The following is a 20,057-nucleotide window of genomic DNA, read 5'->3' as shown; positions in this document are numbered from 1 at the left end:
CCCTCCCCGGCCCCCAGAAGAAAGTTGCAGGCCTCCCAAACTCTGAATGCCCCATTTTTCACAGAAAATGGGGTGTTCAGAGGGTTTGGGAGGCCTGCAGAGTGTTCCTGGGAGCCGGGGAGGGCAAACACTTAAAAAAAAAATTACCTCTTCAAAATATTGGTGCGTCTTATACTCCAGTGCATCTTATATGCCGAAAAATTCGATAAAAAGAATTTTCTATGTGATGATCTGCAGAGGAATAACATGTTTTAAACCTTCATATTTTAAAAACTCCCCAGTACAAAAAGTGGATTTACAAGCCTTTCTCTTTGTCCTCTAAAAAAATAGATAGCTTGCAGCTCTTTACTTGTTAGATACAAAGCTCTATTGAGCCTAGATAGCAAGTTATGGATGATGAGGAATTAACAGTTCACCAAAATTTAGGGAGATTTTATGATGTCATTCCTCCATCAGTATGATGGAGATTTTTGTATTCCCTATTTGATATCAGAATCAAACAGAATAAACTGAAAACTTCAAGTTTGTGAGAAAAATCTAATGCACTTTTAATAAGCGGTTAATTTTCCCCTCAATTCTGTTATATAGGCAAAAGAATGGGGTGGGGCTTATGGTACAATAATCAATGAAACCTGAATTCTGACAACTGTATTCAAGTGCATAAGTATATTACAGCATCTTTCATAACAACATTTTCCAGAGAAAATATTGCAAGCTTAAGGCAGCTCTTTCTTTTATTTAATAGGAAGCTTAGGAAATACAGAATATGGCAACCAATACCAGCTAAAATGTATGTATGAACACAATCTTTATCGAACAGCATATAACATGACACATGGACCATTTGGAGGTATAAAAGGTACGTTATTGGTCCCAGACTATTTTCACTGATATAGAATAAAGAGAGGAACTTTGGTGCTAAACCTGTGACTTAGGGAATCTATGCAGTTGGTCATATGGCTTTGGATGCTACATCTGTACTCCCCTATTAATTTTCTTGTCCAGCAACAACATTTTTTCCCTGCCTCAATCTGTTGCTGCTTTTATATATTATTCAATTTTGTGTGAAAAAGAATATGTATGAGTAAATGGTGGAATTATTTATTTTTGTTCGCATGTTTTAATGTATTTTAAACCTGGGGAAGATGTGCTTTAAATCTGTTAAATTTGAAGAATCAAAATATTTAAGTAATATTAGCATTCAATATATATATATTTTTAAATCAATTTTTCTACTGGTTTTTCCCCTCCTTAGGCTCCCTTTGGTGGCTGAATGGGATGGAAGCTGAGAACTAAAAACTGTATACAGTCCTTTGCATGCCAGTAGCTTCTGATGTCTGGTTTTAGGTTCTTTGGGTGACTGAATGGCAAGTTGGGAGCAGGCCAAGATCTGTGGAGACTCTGAAGGACAGGGGGTGGAGAATAGGGTGCCTTAGGGAATAGGGAAGCTTCGGGAGGCCTGGGTCAGGTGGACCTCCCAGGGCCTTCCTCACCCTTGAGGAACTCTGTGCTGTGCTTAAGAACCCATGTGTTTGTTTAAGGGCTGCATCAGGGAGAGCAGGAGATGGGGGCCTTTAAGCAAGGCCATCTAGCGTAATGGCATAACCACTTATGACTGTAATGGGCAAGTTATAAGTTGAGGACTACCTGTAACATACTTGGCAAGTACTATTCTGAAATAATTGTAAAAACATGTAAAAGTAAAAGCTTTTAAAAATTACAGGAAGATAGAGGGGCGGAGCTTGCTGCCAGCATGAATGGCTGCCTGGACAGAGAGCTCTGTTAACAGCAGCCAGATCTAACGTCCGGAGGGGGTTTGCTGAAAAGATTTTGATAAGCCAAGCCTTCCTGGAGGAAGACTGAAGAGAGAAGGTTGGTTTGACACGACCATAGGACGGCAATCCATGGTATGTGCTTGAAATCTCCTCCATATCCCCGGACGTGGAAGAGGGCAACAGCAATGGCCGTCCCAAAATGCTGACAAGAGTTCAAAGCAAGCGAGGATTTATTACAGAAAGCTGTCGGAGTTGCGAGTGATCTAACAGCTTCCAATCTTGGAGAAGGTAATTCTATCCCAAAACAGCTCAAGAGATCAAGGGCTCCAAGGAGATTACAGCGGCGAAAAGTAATATACTGAGTGAAAAATGGCGGCTTTATCTTTTTACTCTCTGAACTGTCTGATAAGCTGAACCTAAACCTAATCTGTTAACATAACAAAGCCGGCTATAAATAACTTTGACTATACAGACTCCTTCAGGGGTTTTTGAGTTAATTATACAAGTCTGGAAAGCTCGAAGGGAAAAATTTATTTTAGCAATTTATATAGGTAGAGTGATAGCAGTTGGTCAGCGTCTGGACAAGTGGAAGAGAGACATCTACTGGCGAAACCTGGAACTTTCCCCCCCTCTTAATACCCTAAGAGAAAACAGGATTTTTCTTTGCTGACTATATTCTCTGGACAGCCTTTGGATTCTACTATCTGGAGAGAGAGAAAGAAGATCTATTGGAGCAGGGGAACCCAGAACATTTTCATATAATTATCCAACACAGGAGGGACGCACCTAAGGTTGAACTTAAAACCTAGGAATTAATGTGATAATACTACCATCAAAGGAATATATTGTTTTTGCTATTGTTATTGTTGTAAGATTACTAACCCTAACTTCTTTCAATATTAGTGGCACTAGTACTGATTAATCTAGGATAATATAAGCAATAACTATAAACACTCTATCCTTAGATTTTATTAAGTTATCAAAATAGATTAATAGAAAGTTAGGAGTATTATAAATGTGACATACACACACACATATATATATATACAGTGATAAACCGATAAGTCTCTCACACTATCCTACTATCCTATGACAGCTGTTCCTATATAACACACGAACTAATCGTTATATAGAGTTTCCTACCCCCTATCACCATTTAAAATTGAAATTTGAGTAGAGGTAGAGGGAAGAGGAGAGGGAGAAGAAGGAAGATAGGAAGGTAGGTAGGCAGGCAGGCAGGCAGGCAGGCAGGAAGGAAGGAAGGAAGGAAGGAAGGAAGGAAGGAAGAAAGAAGGAAGGGAGGTAGGAAGGAGGGAGGGAGGAAGGGAGGGAGGAAAGAAGGAAGAAGAGAAAGAAAGAAAGAAAGAAAGAAAGAAAGAAAGAAAGAAAGAAAGAAAGAAAGAAGGGGGACTGGAGAAAGTTACGAGGGAGAGAAGTAAGTGGGAGCTCTGGGGAAAAATTAAAGTAGGGATCCAACTCCTCCAAAAAATGACAAGTAGTACAAATTTTACGAAAATTGGCATGGGGAGGAAGCCAGCATCCCAGCCATCCCTAGCGGCTGCCAGTCCCTCGAACCAAAGATCTTCAGAGGATATGCCTCAGAGAGAAAGATCCAACTCAACTAAGGAATTGCAGATGATGCTACAGTCAATGCAAGAGGCAATGGCTAAAAATCACGAAGAACTTAAAAAGGACATTAAAGAAATAAGGAGTGATACAGTAGAATTAAAGGAGAGAATGCAGAAGATGGACGATAAATTTGAGAAGTTCGAGGAACAGATCGATAAACACGAACAAAGAATAAATGTAATAGAAGGAATGTTGGAAAAGGAGGTTGAAAAAATGGAGTAGCTGAGCGCTAGGCTGATCCAGGCAAACAAGGAACTTGAGTTAACGGTCCTCACGTTAGAATCGGAGAAAGCAGCCCAATTCCTACGGTTCCAGAACGTAAAGGAAGAAAAAGGCGAGGATTTACCAGACATGATGGCAGACCTAATGGCAAAGGCTTTGGGAATAGAAAAGGACGAGATGGCAAGTGAGATCGACGAGACGTATAGAATCCAGACAAATTACGCAAAAAAGAATAATCTTCCAAGAGAAGTCCATGTAAAGTTTGTTAAAAAATCAATACGTGACGAGGTGCTGAATAGAACTAGAGACGACCCGATAATTTACAACCAATGACAATTAATAGTCATTAAGGAGAATCAGAGAATCAGAGAATTAAGAAGGCCCTACCAATTTTTAACATCTGTCCTGAACAAATATGAAATTAACTTTAGATGGTTGATGCCGGAGGGCGTACTGGTAACCTGGAGAGATAGAAGATTTAGAATAGACACAATAGAACAAGCGGAAGACTTTTACAACACCCTAGTTGGACAGGAGGAGGAGAAAGACAAAGGAGAACAGGCGGGAGCAAGGAGGCAAGGATCCAGGGTACAGATAAGAAAAGAGAAGGAACCAGTGGAGATACGAAAGGAAAAAGAAGTCGTTCTAGACGAAAAAGGGGAAGAACCAAAGGAAGTGAGAGAAATAAGGGCAACAAGAAGCACACGACCCAAATACACATAGAAGTATGTCGGGAGAAATCAAGATCCTATCATTGAATATTAATGGTCTAAACTCACCCCAAAAGAGGAAAACAATATTTAATAAATTAAAACATTTGAACTACGATATAATTGCAATGCAAGAGGTCCATATGACTAAAAGACAGATCCAGATATTAGAATGTCCTAGATTGGGTAAAATCTACGCAGCACTGGCTGACCAAAAGAAAAGAGGAATAGCACTATATGTCAAAGACACAATTCAGACTAAACTAATTTACCATGATGAGGAAGGGAGAATACTAATCGTGGAAATAATGTTAAATCAAAAAAAGGTGTCACTGGTTGTAATATATGCACCCAATGAAGGCCAGGAAAATTTCTATCACAAACTACATGGCATTATTCGAGAGATGGGAACCGAAAATGTCTGTTTACTGGGCGACTTCAATGCTATAGTTGACCCGAAATGGGACTATAAAAGTGGAAAGAAGAGAAAAGGAGCTAGGAGAACTTTGCCAAGGTCATTCTTCCAAATGGCTGAAGAACTAAATTTGTTTGATGTATGGCGAGAAAGATGTCCAGAGGGTAAGCAATATACCTTCTACTCGAATCGACACGAATCCTGGTCAAGGATAGATATGGTCTGGCTGCCGATGGAGCTTATCTCAGAAGTGAAGGAGATAGATATAGAACCCAATCTATGGGCTGACCACAATCCCATGAGGATTATTTGGAAGAAACAAAAGGGCAGTTACCATTGGTCACTCAATAGGTCAATTCTAAAAGACCAGGAATATATTAATAGAGTCAACCAAGAATTAAGATTCTTCTTTAAAGAAAATGGACCAGGAACATAATACATGTATATATGGAGATCGAACAGAAGGACAGACAATGTATTAAGTAGAATAACTGTTAATGGTTGAAACCAGCTGTACATAATGTGAATATATGATCACCCCGACCCCGCAGCATTGCATTGTTTTAAATGTAAAAACAATAAAAATATATTGAAAAAAAAAATTACAGGAAGATAGAGACCTGAGATGTCAAGAATCTTATTTGGCAAATTTTGGAAATTATTAATGCAATGGTATTGACCATGTTTCAGTAAAAATCCCTTTTTCTACAATAATTTGCCTTCTGCTTTTTTTATACAGCACATTTAACCATAATAACATTAATACATATATGTTTCATTAAGATAAAATCGAGATGAAAGTTTTATATTTCATAGTATGCATTGCTCTAGTAAGAGCATGTTTCATGTAGAACCGTAATGCGAAAGTATGGCATGCGTGCCACAGGTGGCACGTGAAGCCATTTCTGAGGGCACACAAGGCATTGCCCTCTCAGTTCCAGTGTGCATGCACACACTGGCAAGCTGATTTTCAGCCTTGATTTTCAGCCGATTTTCTCCTCCTAGAGGCTTCAGGACAACAAATGTCCCAACATGCATACTGGAAGTTCAGGAATGGACTTCCGGGTTCCCCGTTGGACTGTTTTTCTCCTTCAAGAGACTTCCCTGAAGACTCCAGAGGGCGAAAAATCACCCAACGTGCAAACACATTGGGACATTTGCTCATTGGGCCATTTTTGCCCCCCCCTCCAGGTTTCAGGAGGCTTCCCTGAAGGCAGGGTAGGGCAAAAAACAGCCCAACAGGAGCCACTGGAAGTTCGGGGATGAACTTCTGGGTTGCTCATTGGGCTGTTTTTCTCCTTCCTGAAGGTTCAGGAGGCTTTCCTGAAGCCTGTGGAGGGCACAAATTCACTTCCTAGAAGTCAGGAGGCTTCAGTGAGGCTAGCGCACGTTTGCACAGGGGGAGGGCATTATGGATATGGGAACGGAACACGCGACTCCCCCCCACGGTCTCCCCACTATTGGCACACCTCGACAAAAAGGCTAGCCATCATTGATGTAGAGCAGTGTTTCTCAAACTTGGCGACTTTAAGTCCTGTGGACTTCAACTCCTAGAATCCCCCAGCCAGCATAGCTGGCTGGGGAATTCTGGGAGTTGAAGTCCACAGGACTTAAAGTCGCCAAGTTTGAGAAACACTGATGTAGAGGTTAAAAGCACTTGATTAGACACTGGGAGACCATGTGTTCTATTCCTGCCTTGGACATGAAGCATCTGGGATATTTTGGGCCAGCATCACACTCTCCTCTTAGGAAATAAGTAGTGTTATGCCACTTCCAAAAAAATTTCATGAAAAACTCTAATAATTACTTCAACTAATTTTTAAGAGTCAAGAATTATTTTGAAGGCAGCAAATAAACAAAAAAAAGCTTTGGTTTTTTTTGTTCATAGACGTTTTAAATTTTTTGATATATCCATTAATACTGATTTTTTTAGATGGTGTTGAAATGATAGGCAAACATTAGTTTGTGTTCTGAGACAAAACTAATAGTAACAAAATTCTATGCTTTGCTGTGTGCTATTTGTTGTAAACTTTATAAGCCAAAAGAAATGAAACTTTGTATATATAAAACAGAGCAAGATAATTGAGGTTATCTTGATGGGTTGCTCATATTCGTTATCTTTAGTTTTCAATTTCTAGGGAATGGGAACAAATTTTATTTTAGGTTATATCTTGTTTGTTGTGAGGTTTAATATGCTACTATATTTTAATTATAATTCAGTTTATGAGCATGAGATATAACCACCAGAGGACACTCATGTTTTATGAATCATAATTGAGATTCAACTAAAATATTTAAAAATTTGTAAGAGATTTAAATCACAAATGATTCTGAAGAGTGCTAATATATGTAATATAAGTACCCGAATTTCTTTATGTCTCCTTCTTACTAGTGTTTCTTAATGTTGAATTGAAGAATTTCTAAAATTACAATAAGTATTTATTCATTGTTCTGTTATGGCTGTAAAGTATCTCATATAAATAACTATAATGGTTAATATAGTCATTCCTTGATTTGCTGATGTTACTGGCTAGGGTGCCAGGAGTTGATTTGGAATGCTGGGTTTTATTTTATTTTTAATATTCTTTTTTTTTCCATCACATTTTTTAATTTTATATTATTTATACATATCAGTGCATGAATGGTGTGATACCTGGGTATCATACATTTTAATACAAAGACATATTACTCATAGTTATTACATTTCATTTTCATTGTTTCAGATTTTTTAAACATACCTTATACTATCGCCCTTCAGTTTCTAAGTTCTTTTGTCCTCTTGTTCTTTCATATATCTTAATTTATTAATGTGTGTGTGTGTATAATTATTATTTCCCTCTTATTTCTATCTCTATTTTAACTTTCCCCCATATCACTGTAATATTCAAAGATGTTTCTTTTCTATTTTCCATCTTTCACCTTTTTTATTACTCATATTTCCCTTATTTAGCTCTTCACATCTATTTATATTAAATTTTCATCCTTCATTCTTTCATTATCCAGTGTACACTTTGGATGAGGGGGATTTACCGAGTCAGGGAGGAGAGATGCGGCGCCCCCCTTTACTTCACCACTCCTACAGGATGGCTATGGCTCCTATTGAAGCCCTCTGACAGGGAGAGCTTGGGGCGGGGCTGTGGTCCTCGCTTCCGATAGCCCTGGAAGTACAGCTGGAAGTCATTTTTTAATATTCTTATCATTGTCTCTATAACTGCCCAGAATTATGGTACATAAGGTGGGCAGCTGTATATCTCAATAAAATTAAATAATAAAATAAAATCCATAGATATGTGGATGTCAGTTCTTAGGGCTAGCTGTTTCCCTATTTGAAACCAGACATTAATTCAATAAGCTTAATTAACTTCATTGCCCCTATGTACATTGCCCCTATATTCCCAATGTAGGTAATAATATAATTAAAACATTTGGAACAATGATTCCAGCTTGATGAATGGTTTGTAGTAATAATTTACAGGTCATGAATTTACAAACTTTATAAGTTGAATTAATAAAACCAGCTGAACTATTAGTAAAAACTATGTGCATGTGAGAATACATTTACAATTATGTTATAATAACAAAATAAAATAAAAATCTCTAAAGTAGGATTGGCAGCTTTTTATTATAAGTTAATATACAGATTAGTCATAGCATATCAAACATAGTGGAGTTGGGGAAGAGAGTCCATTCTTATTTCTTATTTATACAAAGGCATGTAGCTGCAGGATCCATCTGCTTTCCAAACCAACTGTCAATGAAAAACAAGTTGACTTTTTGTTATTTTACTAAGTAATTGATCTTTTCTGACTCTTCTAAAAGAAAGTCTGCTACAAATAGCATTGTTAGAATAGGAAATGCATTCACAGAATATTTGAAATATATATAACAGTTTCCAGAATTGATGTGTCCCAACATTAATCCATTGATTTAATAAAATTAAAGAAAAGTCTTTTAAAAAGTGCTGTGTTTCCCCGAAGACCTATCCCAAAAATAAGTCCTAGCTTTATTTTTACATGTGTGCCTAATATAAGCCCTATCCCAAAAATAAGTCCTAGTTAAGACTCTGCTCACTGTTTCCCACCATTTGGTTGTTTGAGGTGGAGCAAGACACATACATAAAAAGCAAGGTATGATGGGGGTGGAGGGTGCCATGGGCAGGAGCTTTGGCAGCTTCACTTCTCACTTCTCTCGCATCCCCCTCCACTCGGAGCATCTGAGCTGGGCAGCGCGTTACCCTGCTGCCCCCTTCTCCTCCGCCGTGCTTTTGAGAAGCCATGAGGCTTTTTTTTCCCCTGCTGCCCTCCGCCGCCTTCTTACTGTCTCCTGCAGCCTCATGGTTCCTCAAAAGCACAGCAGAGGAGGAGGGGGCAGGGGTAACGGGGCTCAGCTCAGATGCTCCGAACAGAGGGGGAGGCGCTGCCCATCTAGCGTTCTCCACCCCCAACCCCAAATCTCTCCGGATCTGCTTATTGCTATTGCTGCTATTGCGCCCAGCTACTGTATCTCTTTGCTGCATGACAGATCCGGGCGGATTGCGGGTGGGTGGGTGGAGAACGCTAGATTGGAAAGTTAATGTTTTAGATGAGCCACCGGCTGGAGGGCTGGGGCCATGCAAGAAGCCCGCTCAGGCAGGGAAGGAGGGAAGGCGGGGAGGAGGGAGTGAGGATAGGAGGAGGAGGGAGTGAGGGAGTTGGGGGTGGAGAACGCTAGATGGGACACAATCAAACTTGATTCAAAGGCTTTGCCTACTGAGATCGGTGCGCTGCCATCCAAAATGCTATTACTACGATCTCTGCCGCCTGGAACCGCCCGGGAAGCGGCAGGTAAAGCGGGCGCTGCAGCGATCGTGGTACCAGCATTTTGGATGGCAGCGCACCGATCTCAGTAGGCAAAGCCTTTGAATCAAGTTTGATTGTGTCCCATCTAGCGTTCTCCACCCCCAACCCCAAATCTCTCCGGATCTGCTTATTGCTATTGCTGCTATTGCGCCCAGCTACTGTATCTCTTTGCTGCATGACAGATCCGGGCGGATTGGGGGTGGGTGGGTGGAGAACGCTAGATTGGAAAGTTAAAAGTTTTAGATGAGCCACCGGCTGGAGGGCTGGGGCCATGCAAGAAGCCCGCTCAGGCAGGGAAGGAGGGAAGGAGGGGAGGAGGGAGTGAGGATAGACAACTAAGAGGGAAAGAGGAAAGAAAGCAGGAGGGCAGAAGGGAGGTGGAAGGAAGGAAAGAAAAGCAGACACGCTGGAGGGAAAGAGGAAAAAAGGCAAGCAGGCAGGAAGGAGGCAGAAGGAAGGAGGGAAGGATGGGACTGGAAGGGAGGCATGGAAGGAGGGAGGGAGAAAGGAAGGATAGGAGGATAGGGAAAGGGGAAAGAAGGCAGGCAGGCAGAAGGGAGGGAGGTGGAAGGAAGGAAGCATAGATAAGCAGGAGGGAAAGAAGGCAGGCAGGCAGGAGGAAAGAGGAAGGAGGGAACTGGAAGGGAGGCAGGAAGGGAGGGAAGGAGGAAGGGAGGGTGGAAGGAAGGATAGACAAGTAAGAGGGAAAGAGGAAAGAAAGCAGGAGGGCAGAAGGGAGGTGGAAGGAAGGAAAGAAAAGCAGACACACTGGAGGGAAAGAGGAAAGAAGGCAAGCAGGCAGGAAGGAGGCAGAAGGAAGGAGGGAAGGATGGAACTGGAAGGGAGGCAGGGAAGGAGGGAGGGAGAAAGGAAGGATAGGAGGATAGGGAAAGAGGAAAGAAGGAAGGCAGGCAGGCAGAAGGGAGGGAGGTTCAAGGAAGGAAGGAAGCACAGATAAGCAGGAGGGAAAGAAGGCAGGCAGGCAGGAGGAAAGAGGAAGGAGGGAACTGGAAGGGAGGCAGGAAGGAAGGGAAGGAGGAAGGGAGGGTGGAAGGAAGGATAGACAAGTAAGAGGGAAAGAGGAAAGAAAGCATCTGAATGTACTAAACACAAGTCTTCAGGGAAAAGATGGATACATTGTGAAAACTCAGCTGTCAGTTGATCTTAATTTATGAAATGAAAAGTATGCCATTTGCAATTAACTTGGCATAAAATAATTCATTTGCATTTAATTGTTATTGTTCAAAGAATGTTCGGAAAAATGTTCGGCCCTCCAGCATGTTCACTTCATCCAATCTGGCCCTCTTTGAAAAAAGTTTGGACACCCCTGTGTTACATGGTTGACATAAAATTGTTCTTAAACTGCTGTTAACTTTATACAGTTGATATAAAATATTTTACTATAGTATTTGGTTCGGAATCTTTTTTTTTCTAGATTTTCCTCCTTTAAAATTGGGTGCGTCTTTTATTCCGGAGCGTCTTATAGGGCGAAAAATACGGTAATTGCATGAAGACAGCAGGGCCCCTTGTAATCTAAATGGCATTATTTTGAATTGGAAGCTGCCTTGTGGGCAGTTAAAAGCGGTTTTCCATTGTCTCCTTCTCTGATCTGCACCTGGTAGTGTGCTTGGTGAATACCTTCCCCTTGGCCAGGTGGGACAGCATATAGGTAGATGTTTACCATGCATACCACGTTTACAGTGGGGCAAAAAAGTATTTAGTCAGCGACCAATTGTGCAAGTTCTCCCACTTAAAAAGATGAGAGAGGCCTGTAATTGGCATCATAGGTAGACCTCAACCATGAGAGACAAAATGTAAAAAAAACCCCAAACTATCACATTGGCTGATTTGGAAATAATTTATTTGTAAATTATGGTGGAAAATAAGTATTTGGTCAATATCAAAAGTTCATCTCAATATTTCGTTATATATCCTTTGTTGGCAATGACAGAGGTCAAACGTTTTCTGTAAGTCTTCACAAGGTTGGCACACACTGTTGCTGGTATGTTGGCCCATTCCTCCATGCAGATCTCCTCTAGAGCAGTGATGTTTTGGGGCTGTCGCTGGGCAACACGGACTTTCAACTCCCTCCAAAGGTTTTCTATGGGGTTGAGATCTGGAGACTGGCTAGGCCACTCCAGGACCTTGAAATGCTTCTTACGAAGCCACTCCTTCGTTGCCCGGGCGGTATGTTTGGAATCATTGTCATGTTGAAAGACCCAGCCACGTTTCATCTTCAATGCCCTTGCTGATGGAAGGAGGTTTGCACTCAAAATCTCATGATACATGGCCCCATTCATTCTGTCCTGTACACAGATCAGTCGTCCTGGTCCCTTTGCAGAGAAACAGCCCCAAAGCATGATGTTGCCACTCCCATGCTTCACAGTAGGTATGGTGTTCTTTGGATGCAACTCAGCATTCTCTCTCCTCCAAACACGACAAGTTGTGTTTCTACCAAACAGTTCTATTTTAGTTTCATCTGATCATATGACATTCTCCCAATCCTCTTCTGGATCATCCAAATGCTCTCTAGCAAACTTCAGATGGGCCTGGACATAGACTGGCTTAAGCAGGGGGACACGTCTGGCACTGCAGGATCTGAGTCCCTGGCGGCGTAGTGTGTTACTGATGGTAGCCTTTGTTACATTGGTCCCAGCTCTCTGCAGGTCATTCACTAGGTCCCCCCGTGTGATCCTGGGATTTTTGCTCACCGTTCTTGGGATCATTTTGACCCCACGGGGTGAGATCTTGCGTGGAGCCCCAGATCGAGGGAGATTATCAGTGGTCTTGTATGTCTTCCATTTTCTAATTATTGCTCCCACAGTTGATTTGTTCACACCAAGCTGCTTGCCTATTGCAGATTCAGTCTTCCCAGCCTGGTGCAGGTCTACAATTTTGTTTCTGGTGTCCTTTGACAGCTCTTTGGTCTTCACCATAATGGAGTTTGGAGTGTGACTGTTTGAGGTTGTGGACAGGTGTCTTTTATACTGATAACAAGTTCAAACAGTTGCCATTGATACAGGTAATGAGTGCAGGACAGAGGAGCCTCCTAAAGAAGAAGGTACAGGTCTGTGAGAGCCAGAAATCTTGCTTGTTTGTAGGTGACCAAATACTTATTTTCCACCACAAATAAATTCTTTCCAAATCAGCCAATGTGATTGTTTGGTCTTTTTTTTTATATTTTGTCTCATATAGTGGAGGTCTACCTATGATGCCAATTACAGGCCTCTCTCATCTTTTTAAGTGGGAGAACTTGCACAATTAGTAGTTGACTAAATACTTTTTTGCCCCACTGTATTTCTCTAAAATAATGCAGCACCTCATCGACCCATCTTTTTTCTCTTTAAGCAGGATGGGGTCGGCTGATTTTGCTGATTGTATGAACCCCTGGGCTAGGTTGGCATCAATGTATAATTTTAACCCTTTCATCTCTTTAGGAGTCATGGAATACAGTTTTGGTTTTGGTAGTTTAGCCCCCGGCACAAACTCAATTGCACAATCTGTGGGTCGGTGGGGGGGGGGTTAGAGCATTGCATTCCTCCTCGCTAAATACCTCTGCTAAATCTCAGTATTCTCTTGGGATTTGGGGAGTCCTTGGCAGTGGTTCTGACATTGCAGCAGCTTTCTCTCCTAGGTCAGTGTCACTCAGCTGCTGAAGGGCTTTTCTTTCTGTTGAGACTGGGGGTTGGTCTGGACCCAGTGCTAGTTTAATTTTAGGTAACCCCCTTCCCAGGTGATCATTGGGCTCCATTTTCCTAGCCAAGCCAGTTCCAGTATGGGGGACTCTGACATTTTTGGCACCACTAAAAACCGAATCAGCTCTCATTAGTGTCCCATCTCTAGTTGGATGGGTTTGGTGACAAACGTGGCTGGGCTTCCTCCTATTAGTGACCCATCGACCTGTTTGAACTATGTGGCTCTTGCTAGAGGTCTCGTCTTGATGCCCAGCTTAGTGACTGGAGGGCTGATAAGGCAACGGGTGCAGCTCATGTCTATGATGACTCTACTTCCCCTTGGGTCCTGTCTCTGACATCATTATTTTTGACTTAATAGTGAAAGGATGGATGACTTCACATACCATTGGGTCATCCTTGCTGTCATCGCTGCTGTCACTACTCGCCAGTGATGGGACCTCTGGCGCTTCAATGGCTTGTTGGCAAATTTCCCCTTCTCTGTCGCCTTTCTCTACAATCTCTTTGGCTTTATGGGGGTTTGGCCTCTCGCTTGTGGCATGGGGGCTGGGGCCAAGCACTTAGATGCTCAGTGACCCTGTTGTCTACACCAGAAACATTTAATAGGCATTGTCGAGGTTCCTCTTAGTGGCTCCTCTGCCTGGCGATGTCTGAATCACTGTCCCAGTTGCCTCAAGTTTCTTCTCCAAGCTCTCCTTTTCGTGTCGCTGTAGTTTGAGGTCTATTGCTACAGCCATCTGGTACCAGTTGTGGATGCGATCTGGAACTCCCTGGCAAAGGCAGATTTGGAGCAGTTCTTTGTCCAGGCCCTCTTTAAAATAATGGACTAGCAGCAGTTAAGCCCACTGCCTCAGCTTCCCGGCAATTCTCCAAAATTCCTGGATATATTCTTTGGCTGGGCAGCCTCTGTGTTTGATTTTCTTGATTTCTGCTTTGTCCAGGGAAGTAGCCCATCCAGGGAGCATATCCCCAGCCAGCAGCAGCTGGGGTTGGACTGGTGGGCTGGCTGATCTTCTGTCCCTGGGTGGGATCCAATAGGAGCTGGGACTTGGCCAAGCCGATAGCTGTAGTGGAGGGCTGGTAGTTTGGGTCGTCTGAAGAGTTGATAGGTCTCTCCCGGGCACACTTGGCTGTATCCAAGGTTGCACTGAATGCAGAGCTTGAGCCATTATGTCTTGTGTAGACGGGTCCCTCTGCATGGGCAATGTAAACGTCAGCTGGCCAAGGACTGCCATCGCATGACCGGTTCTCTGTGATTGGCTGCTGCCACCGAGGTTCATCTGCTCGAATCTTTCAGGTAGTCCCTCCAGGGTTTGGCTGCGAGCCTGGTATTTCCATTCTCCCAACTCGTTTAAATCCAGAGGTTTCATCGACCTCCATTCCAGGATTATTGTCCTCCTTCCCTCATGAATATGATCAGTCTCTCCTTTATTTGTCTCTGGGAAGCTGGTTTGGACTCCAGGTCCTCCTCCACACAGTAAAGCTCCTCGGAAGCCGGCCATTTGACGTGCACCTTGGGCCCAGCCTCCAGCTGGCACTCAACTTCGTTCGTGGCTGCTGTTGCTCGCTGGGGCATTGAGGAAAATGACAGGCTGTTCTCAACTGCCCCACTGGTTCTACCGGCATTTGTCATCTCTCCTGTTTCCTTCTCCATCTTCCTTGAGTCTTTTCCATTGCCCAGATAGACCAGGTAAGTAGCCGGGGTTTAGGACCCCGGATAGCAATTCCGGTTTGGAGAGCCAGTTTAATGTCAAGGTTCCAAGTAACACATCCCCAACAATGAGAACTCTGAGGCAGGTATATTCCTCAAAAACATTTTATTGGAACACATCAAATTGGCACAGAATGTCAAGCCCATCCAGGAAATTTGCTCCTATAGTCATTATTTTCTCGACTCTAATTGGGGATATTTCATAATATCCCACCCCACTCTACTCTTTCTTTGGAAGGAGTAGATTTTATAGAATTTAGGTTTTTTTAAAATTCTAATTAAACTTTTCAAAGCTTCTAAATATTTTTGATAGCTTGATTTATATTATGAATCTGATCTCTAGAGTTTAATGAATTCTGGAGTTTTGGTTGAAGTTAAGCCATAAAATTTTATCCCATGAAAATAATACTTTATTGTTAATAATGGTTGCAGATCAAAAACATAATAAAAGATTTTTAGTCATCATTTATATTTTAGTTGATATAGCATAATGTGAGAATTTAATTATTGATAAATAGAATTCACACATTGTGCTAATATCAAAATCTGGTATTAGAAAGTGCAACTGTTTAAAAATTCTTTTATGGTGATTATTAATGAGTGGAAAAATATTTTGAATATAAAAATTGATATTAAAAATGGATAAACTCTAAACTTGTGCCCATTCTTTCAATGAAATATTTGAATTTGGCTATTATCTTAATTACTATATTAAATTTAGTTTAGAGAGTTAGTTCAGTGTGGGTTGGTACATAGATGTTTTTTTGATTTCCCAATCAAGAGGTGAGGGAGAGTGAATGGCCCAAAATAAATATGTCATGCCTAATAAAGGAAAAGGATTGGGTCTCCCCACTTTCAGGCTATACTTTAACTGCTACACTACACTGGGTGTCATATCCATCCATCCATCAATTCAAACTCTCTTTCCTTCTCTGTATTTTCTCCTCATGGGTTTTAATTTTGAATATTGATACACCAGTAGGGGGTTTTTGTTTTGTTTTTGTTTTTGTATTACCTTGGCTCTTGTTTCAGAATATCTGGAACTTTAAGCAATTTAAACATGCTCACTTTAACCATTAATCCAATTATACTTACCAAGTCACATAATATTAGAAAATCATTATGGATCAAGTTATTTATTATTTAATATTTTGGATTCAATAGGTATTTGCATAGCTGTAAAGATTTTGAAATGTTTGCAGCTGGGTCTAGCTATTTAAAGGGAACATTTCTGGGTATGTACGCAGGTATTATAAGCAATATCTAAGCTGAACAGAAGTCATATATTCTGCTTTATAATTTGAAAAACATGTTTCATTGTTAGAATTGAAGGAAGTCATAACTCTAAAACAATTGCCCTATTCAAAAAAAGATTTATATATGTTAAATATATAATTCTTTTAAAAATAATTGAATTTGGTAATGGGACATTTTTGTTCACTGATTTAAACTGTGACATATTTATATTTCCAAGAATGATAGAAAGCTTTTACTATTGAAGAAACAGGAACGCCTTAAAATGACCACTGTGTGAAATATTCAAAACATTGTTGAAGTAATGTGGTTTGATGTAATAAATGATTTCATATGTTTTTAGTGAAATAACGTCCCAAAGATTTAAAGGGATAAAATCTTACAATATGATATATTAGGTTTTTATCAGTTTATAGTTATATAAAAATATGACTTTTTTGTTTGATTTTAAGATATAATTCTATAAGACAGTTCCAAAATGGCTTTTATAACTTTTTGTGAAATATAAATTCAAGTATTTATTTCAAGCTTACAGCTCTTTTTGAAAATGGAAAAATAAGTGATGGAAATTTGATTTACACTAAACATCCAGATGAAATATTCAATTGCTGATGAGAACAAAAACAAGTCTTGGTTGATAAATTAACCCTTTTTAGGATAAAATAATCTATTAGATGACTGGCAGAAAAATATTCCTCTTGGTATCAGAATGTCCTTTGTATTGCTTTTATAAATTTGGAAGCTGCTTTTGATTTGATGTCTAGGGAAGTATTGTGGATACTGGGAGCCCTCAACTTGGGAACCTGCCCATCACAGTCACAGGCTCATGATTGCCTTGCTTAATGCCTCTCCACACCTGCTTTCCCTGATGTAATCATTAAGCAAAGCATAGGGTAGGGGAGATCCTCAGAGGCCTAGCAAAGACCCTGACTTTCTTGCCCTGAGTCTCAGAAAATTTTCCTCCATACCTTGAAGCACCTTATCCTCCACTTCCTCTCCACTGAGTCTTGCAGGCCTTGAGTTCTCCATAGCGCTGCTTGGAGAGTCCAAGGATGGGTTAACACAGCCTGTTTGCCCATGGACTGAGTAGATTTTTCCCCCTCTGGCCACGCCTCCTTTGCCTCTTCTGGCTCAGTTTTAAAAACTCAGTCCGCCCGATAGGACGAGTTTTGGGGAACACTCAGCTTTGAGCAAATAGGCTGGGTTCTCCAATAGTAATTTTAGAGTATTTTATGTGTTGATATTTAGTTGTTATTAGGATTTTTCCCCAGGATTTATTATTTTGACTTTTTATTTTCCTTTTTTCCTATTTTTACCAAGAAGAGGATTTACTAAAGTAAGGCTGAGGCAGCGATCGGTTCCACAGCTGCTTAGTCGCAGCTGGGGGAACAAGCGAGGCCGCTCGTCCGGCGTCTGCTGGCGAGCGCAGGGAAGGACGGCAATCCCCGTGTTTCCCTGGTCGTTTTGGAGGAGAGGCTTTTAAAAAAGCCCTTGCTTCTCCAAACGGCGTCTTTTGCCGATCGGGAGAGCTGCGGCCATTTTGAAAAGCGCTGCTTTGGCGCGCTTTTCGGCTGCAGCCAATGGGAAGCGCCTGGCCCTTAAGTGAGGCTTTTGGCGCGAAGAAGAACTGGCGGCCATTTTTTTGAGACTTTTTTACCTTCCGGAAAGCAGCAGCAAGCAGCAGAGCCTCTCCGCCTCAACAGACAGCCGCAGAGGATTGCGAGGGCTTGCCTGGGTCTCCAGCAAGCCTGAAGTTCCCCAGCCAACTAAGGGGAAGCGGCAAGGAGTGTCCTGGTGCCTGATCCAGCCTCCCATCTGAGTCTGCAGACGCTTCTGGAGCCGTCGGGCCAGCGTCCACTGCCCTTCCCTCAGCAGCGACCTCTTCGACTCAAGATCAACCAAGGATGGCTGATGAAGGTTTGGAGCGAAGGGAGGAGCTGGCAGGGCCATCTGCAAAGCGCAGTAGGCCAGATCCCTCAGGCCAGGGGAGAAAGGGAAACAAGGGCGCTGGGGGGAAAGCTTCCCACTCTTCAGCTGGGAGCAAGGCCCCCAAAATTCAAGGGGACAAGGGACAGGACTCCCTAAAGGACAAGTCTGCTAGGCCCCAGGTTCCCTCTGCACCATTACCAAGTGAGGCTGGGCCAGTTCCTTCCCCACCCATTCAGAGGGAGATAGAGCAGGGGGAGGAAATGGGGGATAGATCCCCATCCTTCTGTGATAGGGATTCCATGTCAGGATCCCCTGCAGCCTCTCTGGGTTACCCAGGTTCTCCTAGCTCTTCAGTCAGGGAGGATATCCCCTCCTTTCAATGCTGTTTTCATGCAGAGGATCAGAGAGATCCTCCTAGGGGTGCCAGGGGACAGGCCTATGACCAATCCAGGCCTGAAGAGGACAAGGGCCCAGCTATGTCAGCAGAAATGAGGGATCTCATCACGCAGGCTATTTCCCAGGGTGTGGTAGAAGCCATGAGGCTACAGGAAGGCAGGGGTGGCAAGGCCTCTAGGCCTGTTCACCCCCTGGGGGAAAAGAGGACCAGAGTACTCGATTCCCCGGGCACTTCTATCACCACAGAGGTGTCTACGTGGGAGGAGGAGACTGCTGAGGAATTTGCTCTCTCGGAGGATGAGGATATGCCTCCAGACAAGCCCTCCTTCACTGGTCTCTTTAAGCCATCCTTATTCAAGTCCACCTTACACAAGGCCAGAGCCTCTACTGAGCTTGGTGCCAAACCTAAGGACAAGGAAGTCCCTTCTACTTCCCAGGACCTCATGGCAGGGCTGTTCAGCGAAACAACCCCTGACCCAGAACTGATACCAGTCCCTGACATGTTCATGGAAGTTATCCAGCGCCAATGGACACAGCCAGGTACCCTGGCCAACCCCAGTGGCGCAGACAAATCACTGTATCCCTTAGAACCTAGGCTGGAGGATGTATTGAAACCTCCAGAAGTGGATGCCCCTGTGGTCTCTCTGACCTCTAATTCTAATCTCCCGGCCGAGTTATTAGAAGGGTTAAAGGCAGAGGATAAGAGGGCAGAAAAGGCTTGTCTCAAAACGCACCAGGCGGCTGCCTGGGCGATCAAAACCTCCACTTCTGCCTCGTTCTTTACGAGGGCATCCCTATTATGGCTGCGCCAACTCAGATCTCAGCCCCCATCTGAGGCATCTCGTTGGCGACATGATCTTAACAAGATCATTACGGCTGTGGAATATGCCTCTGATGCATCCCTGCATGCAGCGAAATTCGCCTCCAGGGCACTAGCGTCCAACATCACTTCTCGCCGCCTGCTTTGGCTTCGGCACTGGCAGGCGGACATGAAGGCAAAGTGGAAGCTGGCTTCAGCTCCATTCAAGGGAGAGAACCTCTTTGGGGATTCCCTAGAGAAATTCCTGATTGAGACAAAGGATAAGAGGAAGGTCCTGCCTTCCACCTTCAGGAAGCATGACAGGAAAGGTCAGGGCTCGTTCAGGAAACAGGCCTTTCGGGCACAGGAAGGTGCCCAGGCCTCCTCCTCTTCATATTCCTCCCAAAGACAGTTTAACCAGTCCTCTGACAGGTCCCAGGAACGAAACAACTTTTCTTCCAGGGGCAGACAATCCAATCAGGGGTCCTTTCGGAAGCCCTTTCGTGGGGGATCCCACAACCGTCAGTTTAGACGTGGGAAGTGACCGTCTGGGGTCTCCTCCCATCGGGGGCCGCCTGCAATTCTATGCAGACCGTTGGGAGGAAACAACCTCGGACAAGTGGGTCTTAAATACCATCAGGAGGGGTCTAACCTTGGAGTTTCTATCCTCTCCTCCGCGGACCTTTG

The 20,057-nt window shown here is 42.8% G+C and overlaps 1 protein-coding gene across 1 annotated transcript in view; it reads left to right on the top strand.

Moving 5' to 3' along the window:
* BBS9 (Bardet-Biedl syndrome 9) overlaps window positions 1-20,057 on the top strand; it is a 377,930-nt gene that overhangs the window by 19,814 nt on the left and 338,059 nt on the right. Inside the window, exon 5 of the mRNA XM_081970652.1 lies at window positions 746-859. Within this exon, the coding sequence (XP_081826778.1) occupies window positions 746-859 (114 nt within the window). The remainder of the gene's footprint in view (window positions 1-745; window positions 860-20,057) is intronic.

The sequence above is a fragment of the Natrix helvetica genome (genome assembly GCF_964273705.1).
Source record: "Natrix helvetica genome assembly, chromosome: Z".
Taxonomy (NCBI): Eukaryota; Metazoa; Chordata; class Lepidosauria; order Squamata; family Natricidae; genus Natrix; species Natrix helvetica.
This window is presented reverse-complemented; position numbering and strand designations above follow the sequence as displayed.